At 39.9% G+C, this 24,582-nt stretch overlaps 1 protein-coding gene across 2 annotated transcripts in view; it reads left to right on the top strand.

Moving 5' to 3' along the window:
- The window catches only part of tbc1d22a (TBC1 domain family, member 22a), a 162,648-nt gene that overhangs the window by 106,646 nt on the left and 31,420 nt on the right, over positions 1-24,582 (top strand). For both annotated transcript variants that reach the window (XM_026147265.2, XM_026147266.2), the window contains exons 11-12: positions 4,842-4,917; positions 13,859-13,986. In XM_026147265.2, coding sequence (XP_026003050.1) covers positions 4,842-4,917; positions 13,859-13,986 — 204 coding nt within the window. The remainder of the gene's footprint in view (positions 1-4,841; positions 4,918-13,858; positions 13,987-24,582) is intronic.

Raw genomic sequence — 24,582 nt, 5'->3', positions numbered from 1 at the left:
GAATGAGAATAAGAAAAACACATATCCTTTCTGCTGCCTTTTTTATGCTATTCTGTGCAGTCAGGCAGAACTGCAGCAGTGCTCCAACACCAAGAGTAAGCTACAAGAAAACTGCAAGCTAGCAAACATAGAGTATGTGATAGAAAGTGGAGGGATGAAAAATGTAGTTCGCTCGATGTTTTATGAGAAAGGAAATATATTCAAGTCATTTGCACAAGAAAAATAGAAGAAATGTAATTGAGTTAAAATTGCCTGTTGCCCCAGGTTTGTCTGTTCAGCCGGAGAGAAAAGTGCCTTATGTATGACAAATAATTTACCTCTGGAAAGATTGTTTAAAAAAAAAAAAAAAAGAATGAAAGAAAGGAGACGGGCATGAAAATGTAAAGGAAAACAATCAGAAATACCTGAGTGCGCCCGATGCACTTAAATGAGTCATACCTTTAACACAAGCAGATGTAGTGTTCAGCACAAGCAATCATTTTCAAAGTTGCCATTCGAAGATTGGGACCGACAAACATGGTGAAGACGGTGTGGATGAGCAAAAAAGTGAAAGCAGTCAGACACATGAAACAAGAAAAATGTGAAGCAAACATAGAAGTCTGATGAGGTTGAAACAACACTGGAAAAAAGAACTGGTGGTGTGACAATAGGACTTTAAAACAAAGAAGAAGAGGGAGAAATGGAGAGCAAGAGAAGGGGACAAGGCACAGGGAGTTGATTAAAGCCAGCAGCTTCAATAATGCAAATGTAATTACTTGTACTGGCCCTCACACTTGCTTAGCACGTAACCGCATTAACACTGGGGTGGTAGAAAAAGAGAGCCGGAGAGACTGAGGACAGAAAATGGAGGCAATGAACAAATGTAAATGAGGAAAAAATAAAGCAAAGTTGAAAGGTGGTTTAGATAGTGAATAGAAAAGTAGAATAGAGGACAATGGACAACATTTTAGAGAGAGAGTGTAGAAGGAAGAGCAGGAAGGTGAGATGATACCAAGTGTTGGGATATCGTAGCTGTGAGAAATACAGTTAATTCTCAGGGATAATCAGGGACACTGCTGGCAGCTGTGCTTTAATGTAGCTGTTTCCAAAACTACTAAATGAATTTACTTTCCATCCATCCACCCATTTTCTTCCGCTTATCCAATTCAGAGTTGTGGGGGTGGATCCCTGAAGGTGAGAGTCAGCCTGGACAGGTCACCAGTCTGTCACAGGGCTAACACGTACAGACAGACAACCATTCACGCTCACTTTCACACCTGCGTGCAATTTAGAATTGCCAATTAACCTAACCCCATGTTTTTGGACTGTGGGAGGAGGAAGCTGGAGTACCCGTAGAGAACCCACGCAGATGCCAAGAGAACATGCAAACTGGATTTTCTGACCAAAAGTGCATACACCACTATGTTTCATAGTTGAGTACAAATGAACAAAAATGCATTACTATACCCATGTTCATAGGAAATAAAACACTGAACTATAGAGCTCGACTGGTTTGTCGGTGGGGCTGATAAGTCGGCCAATATTAGATATTTGTCAGTATATTCTATCACCATTCATAAGGGCGTATTAAGAAAGTTAGGAGATAGGTGATGATGTTACACATTTTGTCCTACAGAGGTCACTCTGCAGTTTCACTGTTGAAAACACATTTGAAATGCTGCAGACGCAACTGACAGTAAACAAGTAATCTGCAATTTGTTGTGACAATAAAACGTGATTATTTTTTAAAAATGAAATGTCACATTGTTGCATTTGAACTCCATAAGGTTCATAAATCCCTATTGTAACGCAGTTAAAGGACCAGGGCGCCTGACTGCAGCCTCATAGACAATGAGCTATCAGAATAAGATTCGACTATGGAGCCTGAGGGTGTGAATAAAACACAGGAAACAAAAGTAGAGCTCAAATATATATATATTATGTTTGTTATGAGAAGTGTATAGACGGATGTACAAAAGAAATAAAAACATATGCATATATATCACAAACAAAAATAATGTTGACAATACAAAACAGCTTATTAGGTTCCAAAAGGAGGTGGGATGAGGTGTAGTCCAGTATGTGATTTAGTTTAGTTCCATGGACCTGTGATAGGTCATGTGTCAACAATTTGTGATTCAGTCCATAGGTTCACAATTCCTACCGCAACGTAGCGGTGGTCGGGTGGCTCGCCATCTCGCGCTGATCAGGGCTGATCACGGGAGAACAAAAAAAACCTGACCGTTGAGTCGAGTGTGAGGTAGTGTAAAGATGAATGAATCGGCCGGGTTATTGCACGCTGTCAACTGGCCTGTAGTGCAAAATTTGTCGATATCTGACAAGTACGCCAACCACAGGGACAACAGCAGCCAGAGGAGCAGGGACATGCAGCTGATTGACCCGGAACTTATACAGGATTCATTCCCGCCACAATAAAGGGACTGGCGGAAGTGGGGTCAGAAGTTACCGTGGTTACACTATGCATAGCAAATGTTAGGTGAATCTGTTTATTCTTTATGCATCTGAAAGGAAAAATAGGATTTTTTATTTATTTATTTTTTTTAAATCACTAAATATTGGTGTCAATATCAGTTGGGCTCTGGTGAACTGGGAGCTTGGGTTTCGAGAAATATGGGAGCATATATTTAATGTTTTTTACAGCTAAGGAATAAAGCACTAGACCAAAAACATTTGTGTAGAGGTATGCTAAGAATAGTAAAAGTTGCATTCGGGGACTATAAAGTGGTGAAAGGGTGGCGACTAAGGGATAAAGAAAAAAAAAACTGTAGGAGGAAGGAATGCAGTTTTTACTCTGCCAGCCACTGATGGACTCAGGAGGACACGAGTGCCTCAGTTCTGCTGTGCCTGAAGGACAACTGAAGCTGTTTATTGCTAAATGACTTCTCTTGCCCACCTTTATCCCCCTTTCTCCGTCTCATTTTCTCTCTCCCTCTCTCTTTTTCTGGGATGGTTTGCCACATCAGCTGTTCTCAGACCACACTGAAATGACCCCTCAAGGAAATGTAATCCTCGTTTTGTGTGTGTTTGGACGTACACGCACACACGCAAAATGCTTATGTGCTGTTTCACACGTGGATTGTATTCTGCAAGTTCAACTTACACTGCCCTCTGTTGTCATTTTATTCATCTTTATTATAAAAGCCATAATATACACACACACACACACACACTCATTCATTTAATCTATCAGCAACCAACTAGTGACTTGCTGCACCTTGTAAAGAGAATGTTTGACGGGCAAATATGGCTTATGTTTAAAGGCAGCGTGTATTTTTTAAACACTTGCCTACTTTATTTAACAACCCAAAAAGTTTTATTTATTTATTTTTTCCGCCTAAGTTGGCCTCTCTGCAACATTACACAGTGAGGCTACCTTTCCTAGCTAGCATGATTATGTTACATTTTTAAAACTATATAGCAATGCTACTTTTATTAACCTGCGTGGTTATGCTGCATTTCCAAAACTATATATGCAACTACTTTTTATCACTGTATCGAGCATGGTTGTGTTACACCTCCAACTGCATACTGAGGCTACTTTTTGCTAGCTAGCATGGTTAGGCTACACCTTTGAAACTATATAGCGCAGCTACCTTTTACTAGCTACCACGGTTATGCTACAACTATATGTAATATGAACTTGAACTCTCCTCAGTGCCTGTTCTTTCCTAGAGCTGATTGACTACAAAGGAACATATAATGAATAAAATTTTATACAATAACTCTGTTATTTTTGTCACATTAAGAGCTAGCTACTTAAAGAAGCATTTCCAAATTATCTTCATTTCCTTATGACACCATAGCTTTTGACCATTAGCCAAAATTAATAAAATAAGATCAATGTTATGAGTCAGAATGTCAATGGAAACAGTAAAATAATCACTTCTTATTATGTAGCCTTTTTTTGAGCACATGACAATACTTGAAAGTCCATTTAGAGCTTTGCAGGCTTATGGATCTCTTGAGTTTTGGTTTTACTTGCAGCTTTATAAAACCACCTCTTCTATCATCGAATTTTAAAACTGGATTTATTTAGCCAAGATGTGGCACAGGAAATCTTTAAAGGATATAATACATGACATGAAGACCTTGGTGATAAGTACCTGCACAACAAATTTGACCCATTCAAGCCTGATCTCCCTTTCTAAGAACCTCATTCGTAATCAGCCTTTTACTTTGCCTGCAAGGTTGGAGCTGCAAATGTTTTGTTATGGCAATATTAGTTAGGTTGCCCATTTCTTTATTTACAGTTTAAAAATGACTTGGGCTTTGTGTGAGGTGTGAAATAGGCTCTGGCAAACACTCAAAATTTCTAATAGCTGCAGCACTTTATAAAAAAATATTCTGAAAGACTAAACGGAAAATTTCAGACCCTTTCACTGTGCGCTGTGATACACAGACGCTCGGGCCAAATAGCTGCGAAACATCAATGTGAATCAAACTGCATTAGTTTTCTCAATGAGGGATCAATTTCACGGCTTGTCGAGCAAATTACAGAGAAATATGACAAATATTCCTGTAATAAAATATCTGCTTGATCTCCTTAGCTTGTGCTTTTATTCCCTTTTCCCTGTACTTTGTTGTTATCTAGTCACTTCAGGTTCACAGGACTTTTATCCACTTGCCAGTCTGACCTTCGCACTGCTTTTCCCGGTTGCTTGTGATGATTTATACATAGTGTTTGAAGGCTGTTTTGTTCTTGCATTCATTTTTCTTGGGGAGTAAGCGAAATGCATAAGTACCAACAAACGTATTAAAGACCAACTATTTAAAGGTACTTTTACTGTTGCTTTATGAGCCTTAGGCCATTTTGACTGTGTGCTTTTTCTTCTATTCCTCAGGACAACTATACATTTGCTCAGCCAGGCATCCAGAAAAAAGTCAAGGCCCTAGAGGAGCTGGTCAGCAGGATTGATGGTGAGTCATCTGCCTGGCTTCCATCCGTCCATTCATTCATTCACCCATCCATAAAGTACTTTCTGTTCACTGCTCTTCTGTTCCGATTTAATTTCTACTTACCTGTTCTTGCTTTTCTGATTGTTTAAGTTCTTTTCCTTTCCATTGCTTCCTATATTACCCACTTTTTTTACATTTAACATTTTCATGTAAAACATGAAAAATACATAGTGTGTTCCACAATCATTCTATTTTTCTTTGTAATAGTCAGCATATAAAGGACTGATCGAGCGAGCCACAATGACATTTTTGAAGCCTTATCATTAGCATTATAGCCTGGACCTGATCATTTTTCAGAGTGAGGGTAAGATGTTATCTCAGTTAGCAAGTTACAGCCACAGACTGGACATAAACACCTGCTAATTAAAAAAAACAAAACATACATTATGATAATTTAATTCACCAACACCAAAGCACAAACTTGTGGGACCATCTGGACCTCACAGTAAGCCATCTTTATCCTGGTACCAAGCTGTAAACATCCTGTTTTCAAGCTCGAGACCAGTCTTTTAACGTTAGGAACCAGCCTCGAAGGGCCATTGGAGGAACTGCAGTTTCTTGCATTCAAGTGTTGGTTTCATTGTTCAGCTCCAGAAGTTTCTGCTTGGGGAAAATGGAGGGAGAATATGAAGGAAATGTTGTTTATTTTGTGTTTTCATCTGTTTTTCTTGTTTGTTTGCTTTTGGAAATGTATTGTTCTTATCTAGAAGCCGTTTCTAGTCCAGCCAGGGAAATCTTAACTTTGTATATTTATGTACATTTTATATATTAAGACTATTGAGTATATTGGCTTCTGCATTCCCCCTCTAATAACATTAACCAAGTCATTAACTTCAAGTACCCTAGTAGGACTTTACTGTATGCATATAAATATCTGCTTGTTGCAGAGAGGAGGTGGAAGTGGGAGTAATTGGACTGATTTGACACTCTGCAAGGCACCGCAAATGTAAAATGAATAAAGAGAGAAAGCAAAAATAACTCAGCATGCCCTTAATGAGCCCACCCCCCAACTTTGAGTTAACACTTAAACTCTTTGTTTTTTAAAAAAAATGTATGTGTTAGAACTGTATATATTACACACCAGCCAGTTACATTTGCTTTCACACCTTAATTCTTCCAGGCTTATCGTCACTTTCTAATGACATGACATGAGAATTGTCTCTCGCTAATTTTCATTCCACTCGGCTGTCTGGAAACGCGTACGTGCTAGTGACTAATAGCACAAACCAGAGGCCTGCTGAGGCCTGGAAGTTAATGTATGCACACCGAGTGTACTCATATGCAGCTCAGTGACATTTCACACATGCTCTCAACTCGGTGTTAATTAGCAAAGCTACTTTTCCCTCTCTGGTCCCGTTGTCTTTTCCATTTTGTCCAAACAGTACACATGTCACCTGGTTTGAAATAGTTTTCCATCCAAACTTTGTCACTTAAAACTCGTGCGAGGTTTGCAGCAGCCCCACGATGCATTGTGCAAAACAAGGGCTTATCAAAGCAGGCTTTTGTACAATGGTCATGTTCCCGGCTAACCTTGGTGCCGTCCCACCACCCTGTCACCCGCTCTGTCAGCCACAGGGAGGGGAGGACTCATCCTCTGCATCCAAATGGATGGAGGGTGTGTGTTTGTGCGCGCGTGTTTGTGTGTGCGCAGGAATCTGAATGTCAGAAAAAGTTAGCGAGCAAATGCAGGCCTGTCTGTTTGCATGTGTGATTGTGACAGAAGAGGTCCGTTGAAGAGCATGCACGTACGACGGTTGGTGTGTGTTTAAAAAAAAAAAATTGTGCGTACACTTGTGTTTGTGTTTGAGTGAAATACACAGACACACACACGGGAAGGGAAAAAAGAAGAAGAAAAGTCCTCCACCTCATCCGCAGTCCACTTCACCCCACCCCCACCCCACAACAGCAACGACATAAAAAAAATGACTCGACATCTTTACTGTATCTTTTTCCATAAGTGCCCTGTCATCATAGTGGGGGCAGAGAAATTTTATACCTCGCTAGGTTGACATTACCAGCTCTAATGAGATCACAGATAGCTTTTATCTTGTGTTACGGGATTGTTTTTCGCCCTGCTGTTGACATACCATCTGTTTTGAGAACAATAGCCTCTCATCGTTTCCAAAATGACCTATCAGCGCTTATCAGATGCAGGTTTATCCAGAGTGGTGTGTATTTTGATAGTGGGGTGGGGTCTTGTCTTATCCTAGTCCAGTGGTTCCCAAACTTTTTTTGCTAGGCCCCCCTTTGTTTTACAAGAAAAATGTTCCCATGTGCAAAAAGGGCTTTTTCTGTCCCTGCCTTTCAGAATAAAAGCCTCAGATTGCTACATAGTTTGTTTGCTGTCCTCCAGAAGAGGGAAAAGGAACTTAGTTAATACGCAACTGAAGAACATCTTACACAAATATGGTGAAGTAATTCATGAATAAATATTAATATAAATATTTTAGAATATTTCTGCAATTAGAAAAAAGTTAGAAACACAAAGCAGAGTTCTCTAAAACAAAAGAAACAAACCTTCATAGTTCATTAGAAGAAGACAAGCCTACATTTGTATGCAGCACTGTATCGACTTAATCAGCCAGACTTCCTTTTTTAATCTTTTGCACAAAGAGGAGCACAGCTATCCATCCATCCTTTTTCTCTCACTTATTCTTATGTTAATTAAAATGAAATATTTGTATTAATGTCAGGTAAGAATAACTTTAAAGCAACACCTCTAAGAAAAAGATTCATTTTAGTGATGGAGATGATTGAAAGTTTTAGCGGATATTGATCTTGCAACTATAATATTCACTATTAATGCTACTGTGAACTAATATCTTAGTGGGTCCAATGGAGAAAAACACTTATAAAGGGGTCGAAATTAAGCCTGGTCTAATGGAGGTTAGATATTGTTCATAACTATATTTCAGACATATTTGAAGAACAATTTCAGTTAATAATTCACATTTTTACCACTCAAAGTATTTGAAAAACCATGTACTGACATTTAGAGGAATTTGCTCTATGTGGCTAACTCTAGTAGCTGCTACCATTAGCTAGTTCCTCACCAGGAGCCTATGCTAAATGCAGCTGCACTGCTCCCTTTGCGTGGGGTTATGCCAGTTTGCTCTCACATAACTGTCTGCCATTCTTTCTTATTGTGTTTCTTGCTAATTTTAAAACTAATTGCTTTGGCTTCAGAAACATCTGAGATCAAACCGTTAACCAGTGAGGGCAAGAATAATTAGTTACAGAGTTACAGAGAGTGCAGTGTTTCATGACTTTCATAAGACAAACTGAGTAAACGGTAAGTCGTAATAAAATTACCTTCTCTTCTAAGCAGAAGAAGGAGGTGAAGTGACCAAAAAATGGCAGTCGCTAAAGGAGAGGCAAGAATACTGTGATCAAACGACGTGTGTGTGTGCGTTTGCGTGTGGATACTCTATTCCTGTGAGGTTTGTGTTTAATTACAGTGACACAAATTTAATCCCAGAGAGGAACAAATGGTTCTGGATTTGTGCCAGGAAGCCCCGGCCTGTCCTCAACATTTGGTCGATTTAGCGACGCTAATCTTTGGTGTTCACCCAAAGAAATCCCCAAAAATGCTATTTCAACATCGTGACTGCATTCAGTATATTACAGACCTGGACAGACATGGATATTAAAACCACTCAAATAATCTTTTTTGTTCTCCATGCACTTTATTTCTCAGTACAGTATAAGCTCATATTGAACTTGAAGTAGGGAGACCAAAAAAAAACTGCAAGCACTTGTTAAAAATGAAAGATGTTTATTACTTTGCTTCTTTACTTTGATTCGTGGAGTTGAAAGAGCTGTTGACATCGTTTCTAATCTTTTACTTCGAGACGCCTTCATTTCTGCCTCTGCCTGCCCGTCCCTCGGTCGCTCCTCCTCTGTAATTATCCTACTTTTAATAAGTGACGCTAACTCCCATTAGCCTTGCTTAACGCTAGCACATGTTCCTCCTCAAAAGAACAGCCAGTCTGTCAGCATGTAATGTTTTTCTGATCTCTTTATCGCTCCCTTATCTCTGTCTGTGTATTTGTTACATGCAAGTGCATTAGCGCGAGTTCATCAACATGCAAATTGCTAAAAGGTGAATTTATTTATGCAAATGAGGGGATGTACTTGCAGCATGCGTGCCTGACTTTAGTAGAAAGGCTGGTAGCTGCACTGTGAGACTGTATTGCATAATGAGAAGCGAGGAAAGCTGTTCTCATATGTTTGGGGGAAAAAAATCTTTAGCTAATTTGGCTTTCTTGTGCGGTAGTTTTGTTTTAGTATTTTATGTTCCCAAGATTTAAGTGTGGTTTTTTTTTAAAACTGCAGCAGTATGTTTGGCTTCCTTTTGTTTTCCCTCGTCAACCAAAGGCCCCCACCTCCCGTTTATTTTTTTTACGCCTTATGTTCAGGCCAACTGTGATGCCATTTAACCTGATTTTTTTCTTTTTGTTTGCTTGTTTGTTTCATATCTTCCCACACAGTCCTCCACAACCCCCAGATACTATCATTTGCAAGTTTTCTAACATTTTCTTTTTCAAGCGATTCACAGATTTCTTCACCACAGTCGTTTCAGACCCTTCTTATCCAAAGCCTTACCGCCACGGTGCAAATCTGCTATCACATTGGTCACTTGTGTTTTCAACTTTTGAGGGCACAAGGTGGAATTTTTGCATATTACGTGGCCTTTCTTTTATGTGAAGTAAAAGGGAAAATAAAAGTCTGCTCTCGCTGTGCTTTGTGCTGATTAAACTTTTTCATTTTATAGAGCTGCGTCGTGCAGGAGAGCGTCAGAGTGTCTGTGTAACAGTTAAACAAATAAAGTGGGATTTGGGGAAGCTAGAGACACACACAACAGTCAAGATGTGTACACACAGCATGTCCGTCTAATTAGTTTACTCCCTGCAGAAGGAACCAAGCCTGTGTCTGAAGTAAATAAATCTTAACTCCTTTATACTTAGATACAACTTCACTGCATGCCATTTTAAGATGAGATAAGATATGAGATACTTCAAACCATATTTGGGCAACTATTTTACATTTTTTAATTCTGTTACAGCAGTTGAAGTAATATTTAAAAAAAAATATTCATCTGTCCTTCTGGCAGCAGAGCTGAATCAGTCTGCTAGAGAAGTGGGCCAGAGGGTGGTCAGGATTATCCGTGATGGATAACAGTCATTTCAGTGACCTCCTCTCCACCACAGCTTTAAAAGTGCACAGTTGGCAGCCAATCGCAGAGCAGCCTTCCTAATCATTTTATCAGTCTGCCAGTGTCACCTGCTCCAATGCTGCTCCCCACAGCAGACCCAGTCCACGGCATTTGCCTAACTGTTGTTTTTTTTTTCAGCTTTGTTGTTTGCATCTGTTTGAGCGAATTATGCCACCCGAGCAGAGTTTACTAGTGAGAAGCCCGTCACTCTTAATTTGAAAGTTCAGTTGATGCCTTTCAGTCCTCTTTGTGTTTTCCTCACAACCTGGGCAGGTTGCTATTCTAGCAGTTCCTCATATGATTCAGTTATCTCTCTCTCTTTCTATTCTCTCTTTCCTGGGTTCGCAGTTGGTAACAGTAGCTCAGGGATACTCTAACCAGAACCTGCAGCAGGTAAAGAGTGGGTCATGTACAGCTATGCCAAGCCCACTGAGGCTACAGAGTGGAGCAGGGACTACTTTTGGCAGCTGCAGTCCAAGATGGTGGAGTTGGAGTTAATCCACAGGATGAGAGACTCACTGGAGAGGCAGATAATTAGATTGCTAAGTTATTTATTTGTCACAAAGTGCTTGGCAGCCTTATAAATGCTTATAACCATAAAAAATTCATACATCCATCCCTGCTGCTTGGCAGGTACAGACAGTGACAAATGCTGACTAGTCGGCAGGATCGCGGTTATGAAAAATGAAAAGCTACACTGTAAATACGCTAGGTACGCATCAAACAAAAGGCGAGCAAATTCAAAATAAAACCGGTGTTTTAGAAAAAAATGAAGACCTCAAGAAGCTAAAAGAAAGAAATGAAAGGGGGAGGAGGAGAGGATAAAGAGAACGTGCGAGTGTAATTACTTTTTATACCAAGCAAGGCAGAATCCGAGGAGCTTCTCACTAGTTACTGTACGACCTCTGACCTTCTACTGACCTTCTACTGCCCGACAGCCAGAGGCTACGGTCTGCCGTGGAGAGCAGACTAGCCTGCTCTGTGGCCTCCGTCCTCAACTTTAACCAGCAGTTGGAGGGAAGACAAGACTCATCAGTCAATCAGTGTCTATGAGACATGTCATGCTCAACCTCCCCGAGCCCTTCTAACAACCCTGCCCAGTATGCTGAGCGCTGTGTGCCAGCCAGACGGCTAAAAAGTCACGAATTTAAGCGCCTCACTTTTTTTCCCCTCTATCATTTTCACTGTCCCACCCCACCACGATATCATCTCATGAAAAACGACTCCTCCTTTCCACCACTCCCCCACCCCCACCGCGCACCTCTTCCCCTTTGTGTTTGGTGAAGCCGCTAATATTAGGCAGAGCAAGTTCATTAGTGTAATTTAACATTGTCTAAAGTTGTTCCACTCTCTCCCTTTCTGTTTGGCAGCTAGCTCAGATCTGCCACCATGATGCATTTGCCGTTAATGAGCTAGCCTTGTTTATGCTTTTACAGCAGCATGTGATAATTAAACTGCACAGAGGAGTGTGAAATAATAGCTTTGTGTTTACTTTGCGCCTTTGCTCATGTGGTGGAGTGTGTGCATTTCTGTTAGACATGTACGTAAGCTGAGGAAGACATGTGCCAATCAAGTGCTGGAAATCAACAACGTATGTGGTATCTTGTCTATAAGGTTTTGCCAATTAAAGGTTAAAAGCTGAATTTGTGTGTGTGTTTGTTTGTGTCCTTGTGCATGCCAGTCAGCCCTGATTAAGAGCCCAGAGTGTCAGGGAAAAGGATGGGATAGTTCCTTGCTAACTGTTTTTTTTTCCTTCATAGATTCCCTGACAGCTCTGTAATTACAGCTCTATTATGAAGTGTGTGTGTCTAGGAGAATGAGTGTCATGGGTTTGATGACTGTGGAACAGGGAGTCGCTGAATATTGAGTGGTATTTTTAATCTTTTGTTATGTAAAGGCGCATTAAACAAACATTTATCAAGAGCAGGGGAAGGAACAAAGGCAGCCATTCTCACAGTCACTCCCTCACACACGGCGAGCTTCTTCTTCTTCTTTTTTTTTTTTAAACAGACGTTTCTGTGTCTCATCCATTTTTCCTTGTGAGCGTCGATGCCAGCGTGCCGCGCCATGACACTGACACCGCAACCGCATATTGAGAACGTGTTGAGATGCCATATGCAACATATGGTCTGTTTTTTTGTTTGGTGGTTGGAGACATGAGCTGAACCAATTGTAGGAAGGAAGAAACAAAACACTGTTTTAAGGGTACGAGGAGTCTCCGAGTTGGCGCCTGTTGTTCAGCTGTTTGTCAATGGGAACTGAGCAGCAGTGATGCCACAAGAGTTAAAATAATGGAGGAAATTAGAATCCAGCTTACCTAAAATACAGGTCTGTTTCTTCATTACAGCAGACTTGGAAGTTTCTGCTGCTTTGAGATTGCTTTATAGTACGTAGCCTGCTGTGCTCCTTCACAGAAATACGGCGTAAACAGCAGCTTCTATGATAGGTCCGTTTGGTAGCAATGTACCGTGTAAGCACAGTTTATTGATTGGGGCAAGGATGATGCAATTCAGACGCACTGGCACACAAGTTTAAATGCAAAAACCCCACAAAAACACAACTTTGCCCACTACGGCGTGCGCTCTGTGGGGATTTAATGCAGGAGTAAAAATCTTTTAAAGCCTTGGCCTCAGGGCAGCAACCAAAAAGGGAATAAAAAGCTAAGGTTTTGTCAGACGGTACCTATGTTTTCATGATTTTGCGTCATTGCTAACTCGGTGCTTCTTTCACTGTATTTACCTGCATGCAGCCAAACTCTGCTCAAACACGATTGGTCGGTGGAACTTACAGAAATTACAGATGGAAAACCTGAGCCAAGAGTTGCCTACAGATACTGTATCTGCACATCTATATGCACATAGAAATATACTGAGTTAACTCCACATGCACTCTAATTGTGCTAGATATCACTGCAGTCACCCCCATAATTCCAAAGGAAAACAAAACACAAACACTGATTCAAAAGCTTTGACCATTTCTGTAATTTTCTATCTCTGCAGTAAAATAAACATCACTGATGCAGAGAGGGCAATCTGATGGTATAAAGCTTAACACTTAGAGTCCCAGGAAGTTGAACCCCATCTTTAGAAATCCACTGAAATGAAACATTTTTGAGGACAAAGTGTCTTTCGACAAGGTTAAGGTCACATTTGACATTTGCGTTATTCAGATTGACTTGGGTTAGAAGTCAGCATAATACATTTTTAATCAGTTCCTGCTCAAAGCAGTCGTGTCAAAGAAATAATTACTACACGCCCTATACGTTACATACATCCATGCCTTGGCTCCTCACCTCTGGATGCCATTGACCTACTTTATATGCATTTCATTCCTCGGCGCAGCGGCCTGCAATTGCTTTAGAGGGTTGTTTAACAATACAATTATACTTCCATTTTTCATCCTGGTTTAGCTTTTCTGAGACAGTTTTGATAGCTCTGTAATTACATCTCTGTTATGAGGGAAAGGCTGTGCGTGTGATAGTGACTGCAGCAGTAATTAACAGAGAAGGGAGTTCTGAAGGAATCTGTCTAGCTACATACTTGTTACTGTCACCTTTACCATAGATAGAGTATTTTTTTTTCTTTGCCGCTCCATGCAGGATCTCTGCTGTTTTGCTTTTGTCTTTACACAGAAAACTGATGGAAAAAGTTTAAATATATATTTTTTTTATTATTATTATTTTGTCAGAATCTGTGCACCGCCACATGCAGCAGTACGAGGTGGAGTACCTGCAGTTTGCCTTTCGCTGGATGAACAACCTCCTGATGAGAGAGTTGCCATTACGATGCACAATCAGACTGTGGGACACCTACCAGGTACAACAAAGTTATTGTTATTCTGCTTTCTTTTTGTTTTCACTTTATTTGTATGTGTTTGGTTTGCAAGTTTTCAAAAACTTGATAATCTCTTACTGTTGTTTTGATATCAATTACATCTCAGCCAGAGCACTATGATGCACCATTATATCGACGTTCTTCTGTTAACATTACAGATTTTCTCCATGGTGTTCTTGATTATACAGGGCTGGTTGTACAGCTTTACTTTGCTGCTTGGGCCCACCGCACAGTCTTGCTAGTAAAAGTTTACACTTCAGTTTGACAGAGGGGTGTTATTTGTTCATGACATAGAAATGTTTAAAAGTGGGAATAATAAACATTCCTGAAGCATCTGGCAAAGAAATCTCCATGTGTGAGACAAAAGTTTTACCTGAGTTAACTTATGGCTCAATTTTTATTTATGCATGAGTGCCACAGTTAAAGCTTGACGTCAGACTGTGAGAGACAATCTTAATCTCCTTCAAACAAATCTTGACTTTTTTTTTTGTGACATTTACACTGAGCTTATAAGCCAGCTTGTAGAGTCAGAGACAGATTTTTAACCTTGATCGGAATGGTTGAAAACCCCCATAATGCTTGCTTATATGTGTATGTACATCTATATGTATTTCTAATCCACAGATGTAAAATAGCACAATGCACATTTATTAAACAAAGGCCTTAAAAAATCTAAAATTGGCTTAAATTTACATAAGATTTGTAAAATTTTCACAATCACCAGACTATTGTTACTATATATTATATTGCAGGAGTTATGTGTGATCTCAATATTATAGCCATAATGTTTTTGCATCCACAGTATAATTTAGAAGGCTGTAGAAGGAGAGCAGCCAGTAACAGTTAACCTCGACCCCACATACAGCGATTAAGGATTCAGCATATTGAATATAACTGTTCAGATATTTGATATAAAAGAAGGGAAAAAACAATGTTTGTTTGTTTGGTTTTTAAGTTGTAACATTTGCTTCTTTATAGATTGCACTACTGTTTTTAGGTTTTTATATGTGAAAAAAATATTAAACCTACATTAGCTAATTTATTGGTAGGTGTGGGTATGTATTTGGGTTGGGGGGACTTCCCAACATTTATACCTAGCATGGGATCAAATTAAGAGGCTTGCAGTGCACGGATGGAAACTCCAAAGATCTTAAAGAAGAGAAAGGCTTTACTAGTCGGCCTTCAGTCGTTAGTCTGTGAAAACGGAAAGATGCAAGATCAACCTCGAGAAAAACGATTATGAAATGTTTAAAAAGCAAACTGCACTTTAAGTCTAATAATCTTTCTACATTATATAAATACATGTAGAAAATGTTCTTAAACCCAAATAAATATGTACATTTGACCTTTACTATTATTATAACTGGTACCAGTTTACTTGCATGGGCATAACACTTTTTTTTTTTACCATTGCCATTTAGATACTGAATTTAATTTAAAATATAATTTTTAAGTCTTAAAATTAAATTGAACGTCTTCATACCCGTAGACTCCCTGAGAGAGTGTAATACTTGTTAGGTTACATGAGAAGTGTCGAAGGAAAAGGAATGAAAACCAAGTTTGAAATAAACTTCTCCCAGTGATGGCTCTGTGCCAGGCCTTTGCAAAAACACGTATAAGCATCTTTGTTGCTGTCGTCTTGCAGTCACAGTTGTTGTTATTCCTGCTGCCTGTTCTCAGCGTCTTCACCGTGACTCAGAGTTTCTGTCCTCTTCTTTTCCTTACGTATTGTTCTTATCTTCCGTTACAGCTGAAAATGCTGATGTTTCTCGTCACATAACCTTTAGCTCGTGTCATTTGTGTTTGCGTCACTGAAAAAGAGACTGCAAGTCTTGCGAGTCTAAATCAGACATTTTTCATAAATCTGAAGTATTTTGCTGTGTGAAATGTAGAATGTAGTAAAGTGAATGAAGGGAATGTGAAGGAGTAAAGTCTGCAGAAAGATTCAGATTGACTGCAGTAAAAATAGACGCGTACAAGAACAGAATTATTAGGGAACTAAAACAGAAAAGTTAAACATGGGCATGTTGCAGCTGAAGTACATAGTTCACTGCCAACAAGCCATAGCTAGTAGTAAACAAATATGGTCAAAATCTGTATGAGCTCTGGCTTTGGGGAGTATAACATAGATCGCAGCTGGCACACAAAAGGGACATGGCAGAAGCATGTTTGTGCTGTGCTTGAATTAAAACACCTTCAGGGTATTTGAGGTCCACAGTGAATCAGATTTGTCCTTTCCATAAAAAAAGTCTGTGTTGTTGTTTATCCAATCTTCTCCCATGAATGTCGAGTTATATATTTTAATTAATCACTCACAGTTTACTGTGTGAAAGAGGAATTGTGATAGAAGTAATAGCTAATGAGTCCAAATTGTAACGTAGTAGAGAAACACAATAAGCTACAAGTAATCCAAGGAAGGGGCAAACCGGGGGAGCTACAGATTAACAAAGGAAAGGGAGCGATATTTCTATACATGCACATTATAAGGATAAGGATTAGTGGATACATGTGGGAATGTGACAAAGTCTAAACAGTAAAGTAAAGCAAGTCACAACTACCAAAGTAAAACAGCAAATAGCCCACCCCTCCATAAACAGTAACTGGAACCTAAATATAACAAGAACGAAAGATTCAAGTTACTAGAATCTAAAGAAAATACAACCTCGACCTAACAATAATCAAACATTATGTGTGTAGAATCAGAACAAAATCAAACCAAACAAATTTCATAACAATAAATAAGAACCCAGAACGCTGCAAAAGCCAAAGTGTTGTACCGTTATAGAAATGGTAACATCAACAAAACATGTGAAGTCAGAAAAGAGATTGTGAAGTGTAGAAGTTCAATATATAAATAAATATAGATGGGAAATTATTAAATGGACAACTCCCAAATCCAAATCCAGTAACAGGTGTTCTTCAAACATTTGTCATGTCATTAGGTGAAAAGAATAACTGCAATTTGGCAGTATTCCTCATATGGAAAAAAGCAGCATTGCAATACAACGCTGACATGTTGCATTTTAGCACTGAATCCAAAATAAATCCCTGATTCTTAGCACTGTCATGAAGGGTTAATGTCATTGGGCTTAAACATCTCACTATACTCACTGGTCTGGTCGGGAACCCAAACCAATCACTATTTGTATTTAACTGAAGAATGTTTTTGGAAATTCAGTATTTCAGATTACTTGAGGGACCTGAAAATTATCTTCATAGAGAGGTATGTTTGTGTGTTGTCCACATAGAAGTGGAAGGCAACATTATGCTTGCGGGGAAATGGAACCTACAGGGAACAATGGAACTGCCCAGTGCAGCCGAACGATATCAAAGACTCCAGTCTCAGCCTGTCAATAGGGAAGCAAGAGGTAGGAAAGGTGGGGGCCGGGAGGTTAGCAGCAATCAAATTTCAAAATAAGGTTGCTCATCATTAAATCGATTGCAGATGGTAGTGTCTTCTCATGAAGCTAAATAAATAAAAATACAACATGCTGAAATGAGCCACAGAATATACTTGAACATAAAATCTTGGTGGAATCTGTGTGTAGGAAATGCTGTCTGTGCTATGCTCTGGGCTATTCTAATTAACTATTTGAAAAATAACGAACTAAAGACCATCTTTTTCGAGATATAGGAGCAGACCCAGCTCTACTATATTAAGGTCTGTATTATATAATGTCTGCATGGTGTCCATAGTAACAAGCTGTTCCTTTTTATCTTTTTATCATGTATCTCTAGTTAAGAGCTGACTGTTTTGGAGAACAGAAAATACTGTTGTCTTCTCTCTATAATCCACTCAGAGAATCATAAACTACGTGTGTCCCACAGAAACATTGCCCTGGCATTTAGTCATAACTCATGTCTCATGTCCTGAATGCTGTTTACACAGTGATGTCACAATAGTGACTACGCTGATAGTTAGCACCGCAGGGCAGCCTCAGTTTAGGTTTTGATATTCTTTGTTACAAATTATCTGTCGCACATACCAAATGGAAGACGATGCTTCCACAAGCCTTACATAACATTTAAAACTCTATGAAAACAAAAATCTATGAGTTAAGTTGCCTCTGCAGTGTTTGTTTAGTAGCCATACAGTACTATGCAGAAGTTTAGCCAAATGAAAGCACTCAGTTGCTTTAGCAGTCCCTTTAACCTTTAATCAAATATCAATGAAGTAGATGTATAACTGTATTTCATATAATTACTTTTCCTACACTACATACAGTCATAGTGTACCACTACAAGTTTGATCTGATATTCAAGAGTGTTGGTGGCAGCTATTGTGGACCTGAGCATCGAGCCTAAAGCTGGGGCTAGGACTGGGCTCCAGAGGTCTGGTAATGTCACTTGTTTCAAACTTGACAGTTTGGGAAGTGTTGTAGTCTTCACCAAAACCCAGAGTCAGTTCAGATGGTGTGAGCGTCTGACACGGCTGGCTCTTGGTCACTTCACTGTAGAGGTGGGAGACCCTTGTTTTTCCCTGAAAGAAGCTGGAGGATGTACTTGCAGCTGAGGAGAAGGGTGTGCAGGCCACTTTGCTTAGACTGCTGTTGCAGCACTGAACCATAGAGAACAGGCAGGATTCATTATAGCTTGAGTTTAAAAAACAAAACAAAAACAGCACAAAACCAGGAAGTTTAGTGAGACATTATGTAGTGCAACTAGAACCCCTAAAAACAAAACAAAAATTATATTTTTAGTTTATACCTCAGACAGTTAGCAAAAACACACTATAATAGTTCAACCTGAAATCTTCATCGAGGTCTGGCATACACATCGGAATTAAATATCAGCTGTATAGCAGTCTACCAACACCTGTGGCAGACTATACAACGGTGTTAAAATAAAGGCAAAACCCACATGCAGCATAGAAAAATACATAATTTTTGCGAAATAGAAGATTGAAATATAGAAACTCTGAAGTGACCCTCTGACCTTGAAACAAAAGAGGACTACAAAGAGCCCTGTAAAAGAACAAGAATCCCTCCCCATTGAGTCAATAGCTTGTAGAACCACCTTTAACAGAAATGACTTGAATTGTTTTCTTGTGGAGGGATTTTGACTCCCTCTTTACAACATTGCTTTAGTTCGTTGTTGTTTTTCCCGGCATTTGTCTGTACACAACTCTCTTAAAGTCCTGCCACAGCATTTCACTCAGGTTGTGGTCTGGACTTCGACTCAACCATTGCAACACTTTGATTCTTTGCTTTTTCAGTCATTCTGTTGTAGATTTGCTGCTGTGCTTGGGATCATTGTCCTGTTGCATGACCCTATTTCAGCCAAGCTGTCGGCAGTTGGCCTCACATTTGACTTCTTGAATATTTTGGTGTACATGGTTAACTCCCTGAGGGGAAGGTGCCCAGGTCCTGTGGCAGCACAAAAATGTTTGTGATGATATTCTGTGTTTGGTTTTTGCCAATCATGGAACTGTGCATTATGGTCATCTGCACTTTGGTTTTGACTGCCCAAAGGACATAATTCCACAAGTCTGATTGTCTGATTGACGAGTCTGCATGGCTAAGGCGTCTAGCAGATTCACTCCAAGGAATCTGTTGATGTCAGGGTTAGGGTCTATTAAGATTGCGGTATTTTGTTAACACACACCTAAAAGTTCCAGACCAGCAAACTACCAAATCTTCTGCTTTTCTAGAGGTGCTCACCAGTGATGATTCTATTTATGCTTTCATTTGATGAGCAGTATCTGGCTTTGACTTACCCTATTAATTCTTATGAAAACAATGAGAATGTACTTTGTGTTTCGCAAGAATGCATAGACTGTAGCTCAGGAGGTAGAGCAGGTCATCTGCTGATTGGAAAGTTGGTGGTTCGATCCCGGGCTTCCTCTCGTCTGCATCCCAAGTATCCTTGGGCAAGTTGCTCAGCGATGCATCCATCAGTAAGCACTTAAAAGCATAGAAGATGATGAATGGGTGAATCTAGCATGTTGTATAGAGCGCTTTGTGTACTCCGGGAGAGTAGAAAAATGCTATTTAAGTCGATTTACCATAGAGTGCTATGAAATATTTCTTTTTCATATGACTGCATGTGTTTGGTCCACCTCAAGTCGAGCAGTGAATGATTAAACAGTGTTGTTGCTTTGTCGTGACTTGACAGCAACGCTGGTACACATTGTACTTGTAATGCATCCTCTAAATATTTGATGTTTTACAATGTCGTTTGGACGGCACCCTCGACACACACCTTTTGATGCAGCACACAAACTCACATTCACCTCGTCTTGGCAGGCTCGGTCACAGTCCCTCACCTCCAGTCCTGACCTGGTAGGGGAATTAGGCCATTTCCACTCATGAAACTTTCAGAGGAGCTGACAGCAAAGCACAGAGCTCTTCTTATCTGTTCTACTCTGCTAGTCTCTGTTGTCCTTTTTAAAACTTTTTCATCGCATTGCTTTTCTTTCACGCGCCCCTTATGCCCTTTCTTCTTGTCATCTCTCTTCTCATCTCCCAGTTTACTCTTCTATCCCCTTCCCTCCTCTTGCTCTTCTCCATCACACTTGCCCTCAAACTATTTTTCGGTGTGTTTACCTTTGCATGTAGTTTTGACCTTTTCCTGTTTGCCTAACAGACAGCTGATAGTTTAGTGGTTGTATAAACCCCTTTACAGCACAACCACATGCATTATTTAGTAATGTCTAGAAGATTGTTTTGTAAAAAGGCTCCTTAATTCATGTTCTTGACTTATAACGAAAAAACTAGTGTGTTTGGGTTTCTCCCAAATGCTGATATTAAACAGAAAGACCTTACCCTTTGCCACTGAGCCTCAGTATATGTGTGTATGCGCGCCTGTGCGAGTGTCTTCCAGGGGAGATTTTAACCTGAGTGTTGTAATGTCTCTGTTGTAGTCTTCTCTCTGCGGTGTGGCCATCTGTTCAGTAGTGTGATCCAACACAACACAGCGCTTCCTCTTTCTTTCGCTGCGTCTCGTGTCATCTCTCTGTCTGCAGACTCTTCTCAACATTCGTTTGTTCTCTTCTCTTCTCTTCTTTTTTTTGTCTATTTTGCCCTCAGCCTGCTTTTCCTCTTTTTCTCTCCGAGACTTGTTTTTCCCCCTCATTTGTCTCTATTGATCTTTGAAAGAGGGAGAAAGGCACAAACCAAGAGAAGGACACAAGATATAGAGCGAAACACGCTCACATGCACAGACTGCTCTTCCCTTGGCCGAAAAACGGGCAAGCAGACAGACAGACAGGGACCAAATTATCCCTGTTGCGTGGAGCATGAAATTAGCAAGTAGCTCAGTGTGGCAGCATTAGCATGGCTGTTAAAGGGATACCATGACATTTTGGGTTTCTGAAACATGGTGCTTTTTCCATATGAATGGTTGAATTTACCAAGCAGGAAGCTGTTTACCTTTGTTTAAAACCACTGGGTAAGATCTAACCAATTGTATGGATTGCTAGTGGAAATAAATGTGGTAATTTACTGCAACATAGGTCAGAACATTAGCTTAGATTAAGGTTAAAAGCACAGAGCAAATTAGTCAAATGCACACAGGAGTAGTCGGCTTCTTCACAGACGTTGAATTATTTTTGCTTTGATCTCCTTATTAATACAGCTTTTACATTCATTAGCGGTTGAAGGAACTAAGTAGCCGACTATTATTGAAGTAGTGAGGCACAGTTTTTAATCTTGTGCTGCTTTATAGTTTCACTTCACTACATTTCATGGAAAGTTTATTCATTTTGTAATACATCAGTTACACACACAGACATAATGTTTGTTTTTAAATAGTTTCTTCTTCTTCTTCTTCTTCTTCTTCTTTTTTTTTTTCTTTTTTTCTTTACATTATTGCCATGTTATGTCAGACAAACATAAACAAAAAATGGATGGCTGTCTCATTTCAGTCCTTCCATTTGTCAATGCCAGCCAATCAGAAGAAAATTAGCTTAAGAGGTGAAGAGCTGAAACTGTATCATTATCTTAACTTGTAATTTTCTTGTTTTAGCATTTCCCTGTAAAGCAATTTGTTTTTTGATTATTTTGAGCTGTGGATCATCCACGGCTACTCTAGTAAAAACTGAAAATACAAATGTGCAGCTGTGAGTGACCTGAATAAGCCACTTTAAGCTTTAAACCGGTGTTTTCCAACCTATGACGCGCGTGATGTTGCATTAAGACACTCTCTCACTCTCTCACAGTCTGTTTCTAAAACCTAAAAGAGAATTATGGATTTCACTGCAGGGCAACCTGCACGTGGCGAATAAAGCCTTGATTGATAAGACTTGCTGAACTAATTAGCTGTTAGCAGTTTTATCAATCATGTATTTGTTAACTACTTCATACTTCTTTTTTTTTTAGTTCAAACGACATTTTTCAAATAAAGCGATGCTTTTGTAGTTATATTTTTACATGGTTGTATCTGAAGTAAAGAATTGGAATTTCTTCTACCAACTTTTCCAAAGTTTTCTCTTTGTGGATGTAAATAAAAGCTGCCACTTAAGTAAGGGGGACAATCCCTGAGGAAGTGTCCCTACTCGCTTTGGCTGCCTTCCTGCGTCCTCTCCATAGCCGTTGTTGGCCCTGCGATCACTCCAAACAATCAGATGGGCCTCTGTAGACAGGACCCTGGTCACTGTGTTTTCTCTCTGCCATGTTCTCACTGTCGTGAGTAGAAATATTTCTCTCATTTTTTAAAAAAAGTTTTGTTCTCCCTCACCCCATCTTGACATCGAAGCAGCATTTTAAGTGTCACACTGGTAGCATTTACCACAAACTTCAATGTATGGTTTCCCCACACATTATCACCTATGTTCTCTAAAACCTAACCATGCATTATTGGCACTCATGCTAGCTTTGAATGCAATTATTTTCTTTTAAAGTCAGCCTGCTCACAAACACAGAATGAGAGTGAACAGAAGCAGCAGGGTTCCAAAATGAATTAAATCCATGGCAAAGTGGGAATTCAGATTTTATCATTTTTGCCTCCTTTTCCCCTTTTGATTAGCTCTGGTGCTTTGTAATTTTAAATGTTGCCTAGAGCAGGGCAACGCATTAGAGCAGCATGCACAAAAACACTACGCTGAACTTGACTGGAATTATATTCAAAGCTGTTTGCCTGAAAAACTCTGCAAACCTTCTCACTTTCTCTTTAAAAGGATTGCATCATGAGTTGACACTTGTCGTCAGTTTTTATTTTTTATTTTTTGTGAGATCCCACGTCCCAATTTACAATTCAAAATATCCCTGTCTTGATATCCGGTGTTTAAATTCATCGTGCACAACATCAAATCCAGCTACGAGTGCGCAATTCCACACAGGAATACTTGTACAGCTTGTAGCAGTTAATGCCAACTTTTGCCAATCACTAATGTTGCGATGTTCCTACACAAAGGATAGGAAGGGAGCTTGATCATATTCAGTCTGTGTAATTGTTACATCACTTTGAATCTGCTCCATTACCGTCTTCCATCATCATCGCCTTTTCACCTTGTCTAGAGACGACTCGTCAGAGTATCGAGTTTGTCCCACGTCAGGCCGGTTTGTCTTGGAGCAATGAGACTAGTCAGACAGCCAGCGCAGCAGTTTAGAGAAGCTATGACATTGCGCTACTCCTCACTCTGCATTCCTCATTCCCTCTCTTTTCTCCTCCGTTCACCCTTAGCCTCCTACCCTTTATGTCTCTGGTGACCCCCCCTCCCTTTTACTCCTCCTGTTCTCCCAATCGACTGCACTCAGCATACCCCTATCACCCCGAGTCCTTCGCCCCCCTGTTTTCTCCGTACTTTGATCAGCGGCGCTTGTCAGTCAGAGTCTCGCGTGTCTCAGCCAATATGGCTGCCCTGACACGAGGAGGGTGGAGGACCAGGCATAACAATGGAGGAGGAGAAGAGGTAGAGACAAGTTTGACGGAGTCACCTTGACTCCTACGACAAACTTTGTTTTGCAAATCATAATGACGAGTAAGCCTTGAGCACCAGCGGCAGCAGATAACATAGCTGTGGATGGGGCAGCAAGAAAGAGCAGTGTGCCGATGAAATAAACGGATGGTGGTAAAGGACCATTTACAAAATACCATTTTATTTATATTTATATTTGAGTTACCAGAGTCTATACAACTAAAAACTAAACCAATATAAAATAATTAAGACATTTCTCTGTATTCAGAACTGATTTAGATGAATTGATGCTATTATGTCTGTGCCTCAACTGGAACTAGAACCAGGAACTCTTGTCATTAAAATTAAGATCAGTTGTTTAGATGGGTGGAACTTGTATTATGACATATCCTGGCTCTGCCTCATACTCTGGCTAACCCACAAGCTCTTTAAGGGACTACATCTATTTTTAATTTAGCTGAACTCTTTCTCTCACCCCAACCGGTCGCAGCAGATGGCCCCGCCCCTCCCTGAGCCTGGTTCTGCCGGAGGTTTCTTCCTGTTAAAAGGGAGTTTTTCCTTCCCACTGTCGCCAAAGTGCTTGCTCATAGGGGGTCATATGATTGTTGGGTTTTTTCTCTGTATGTATTATTGTGCGGTCTACCTTACAATATAAAGCGCCTTGAGGCGACTGCTGTTGTGATTTGGTGCTGAATAAATAAAATTGAATTGAATCAGTCATT

The sequence above is a fragment of the Astatotilapia calliptera genome, chromosome 17 (assembly GCF_964374335.1).
Source record: "Astatotilapia calliptera chromosome 17, fAstCal68.1, whole genome shotgun sequence".
NCBI classification, from domain to species: Eukaryota; Metazoa; Chordata; class Actinopteri; order Cichliformes; family Cichlidae; genus Astatotilapia; species Astatotilapia calliptera.
This window is presented reverse-complemented; position numbering and strand designations above follow the sequence as displayed.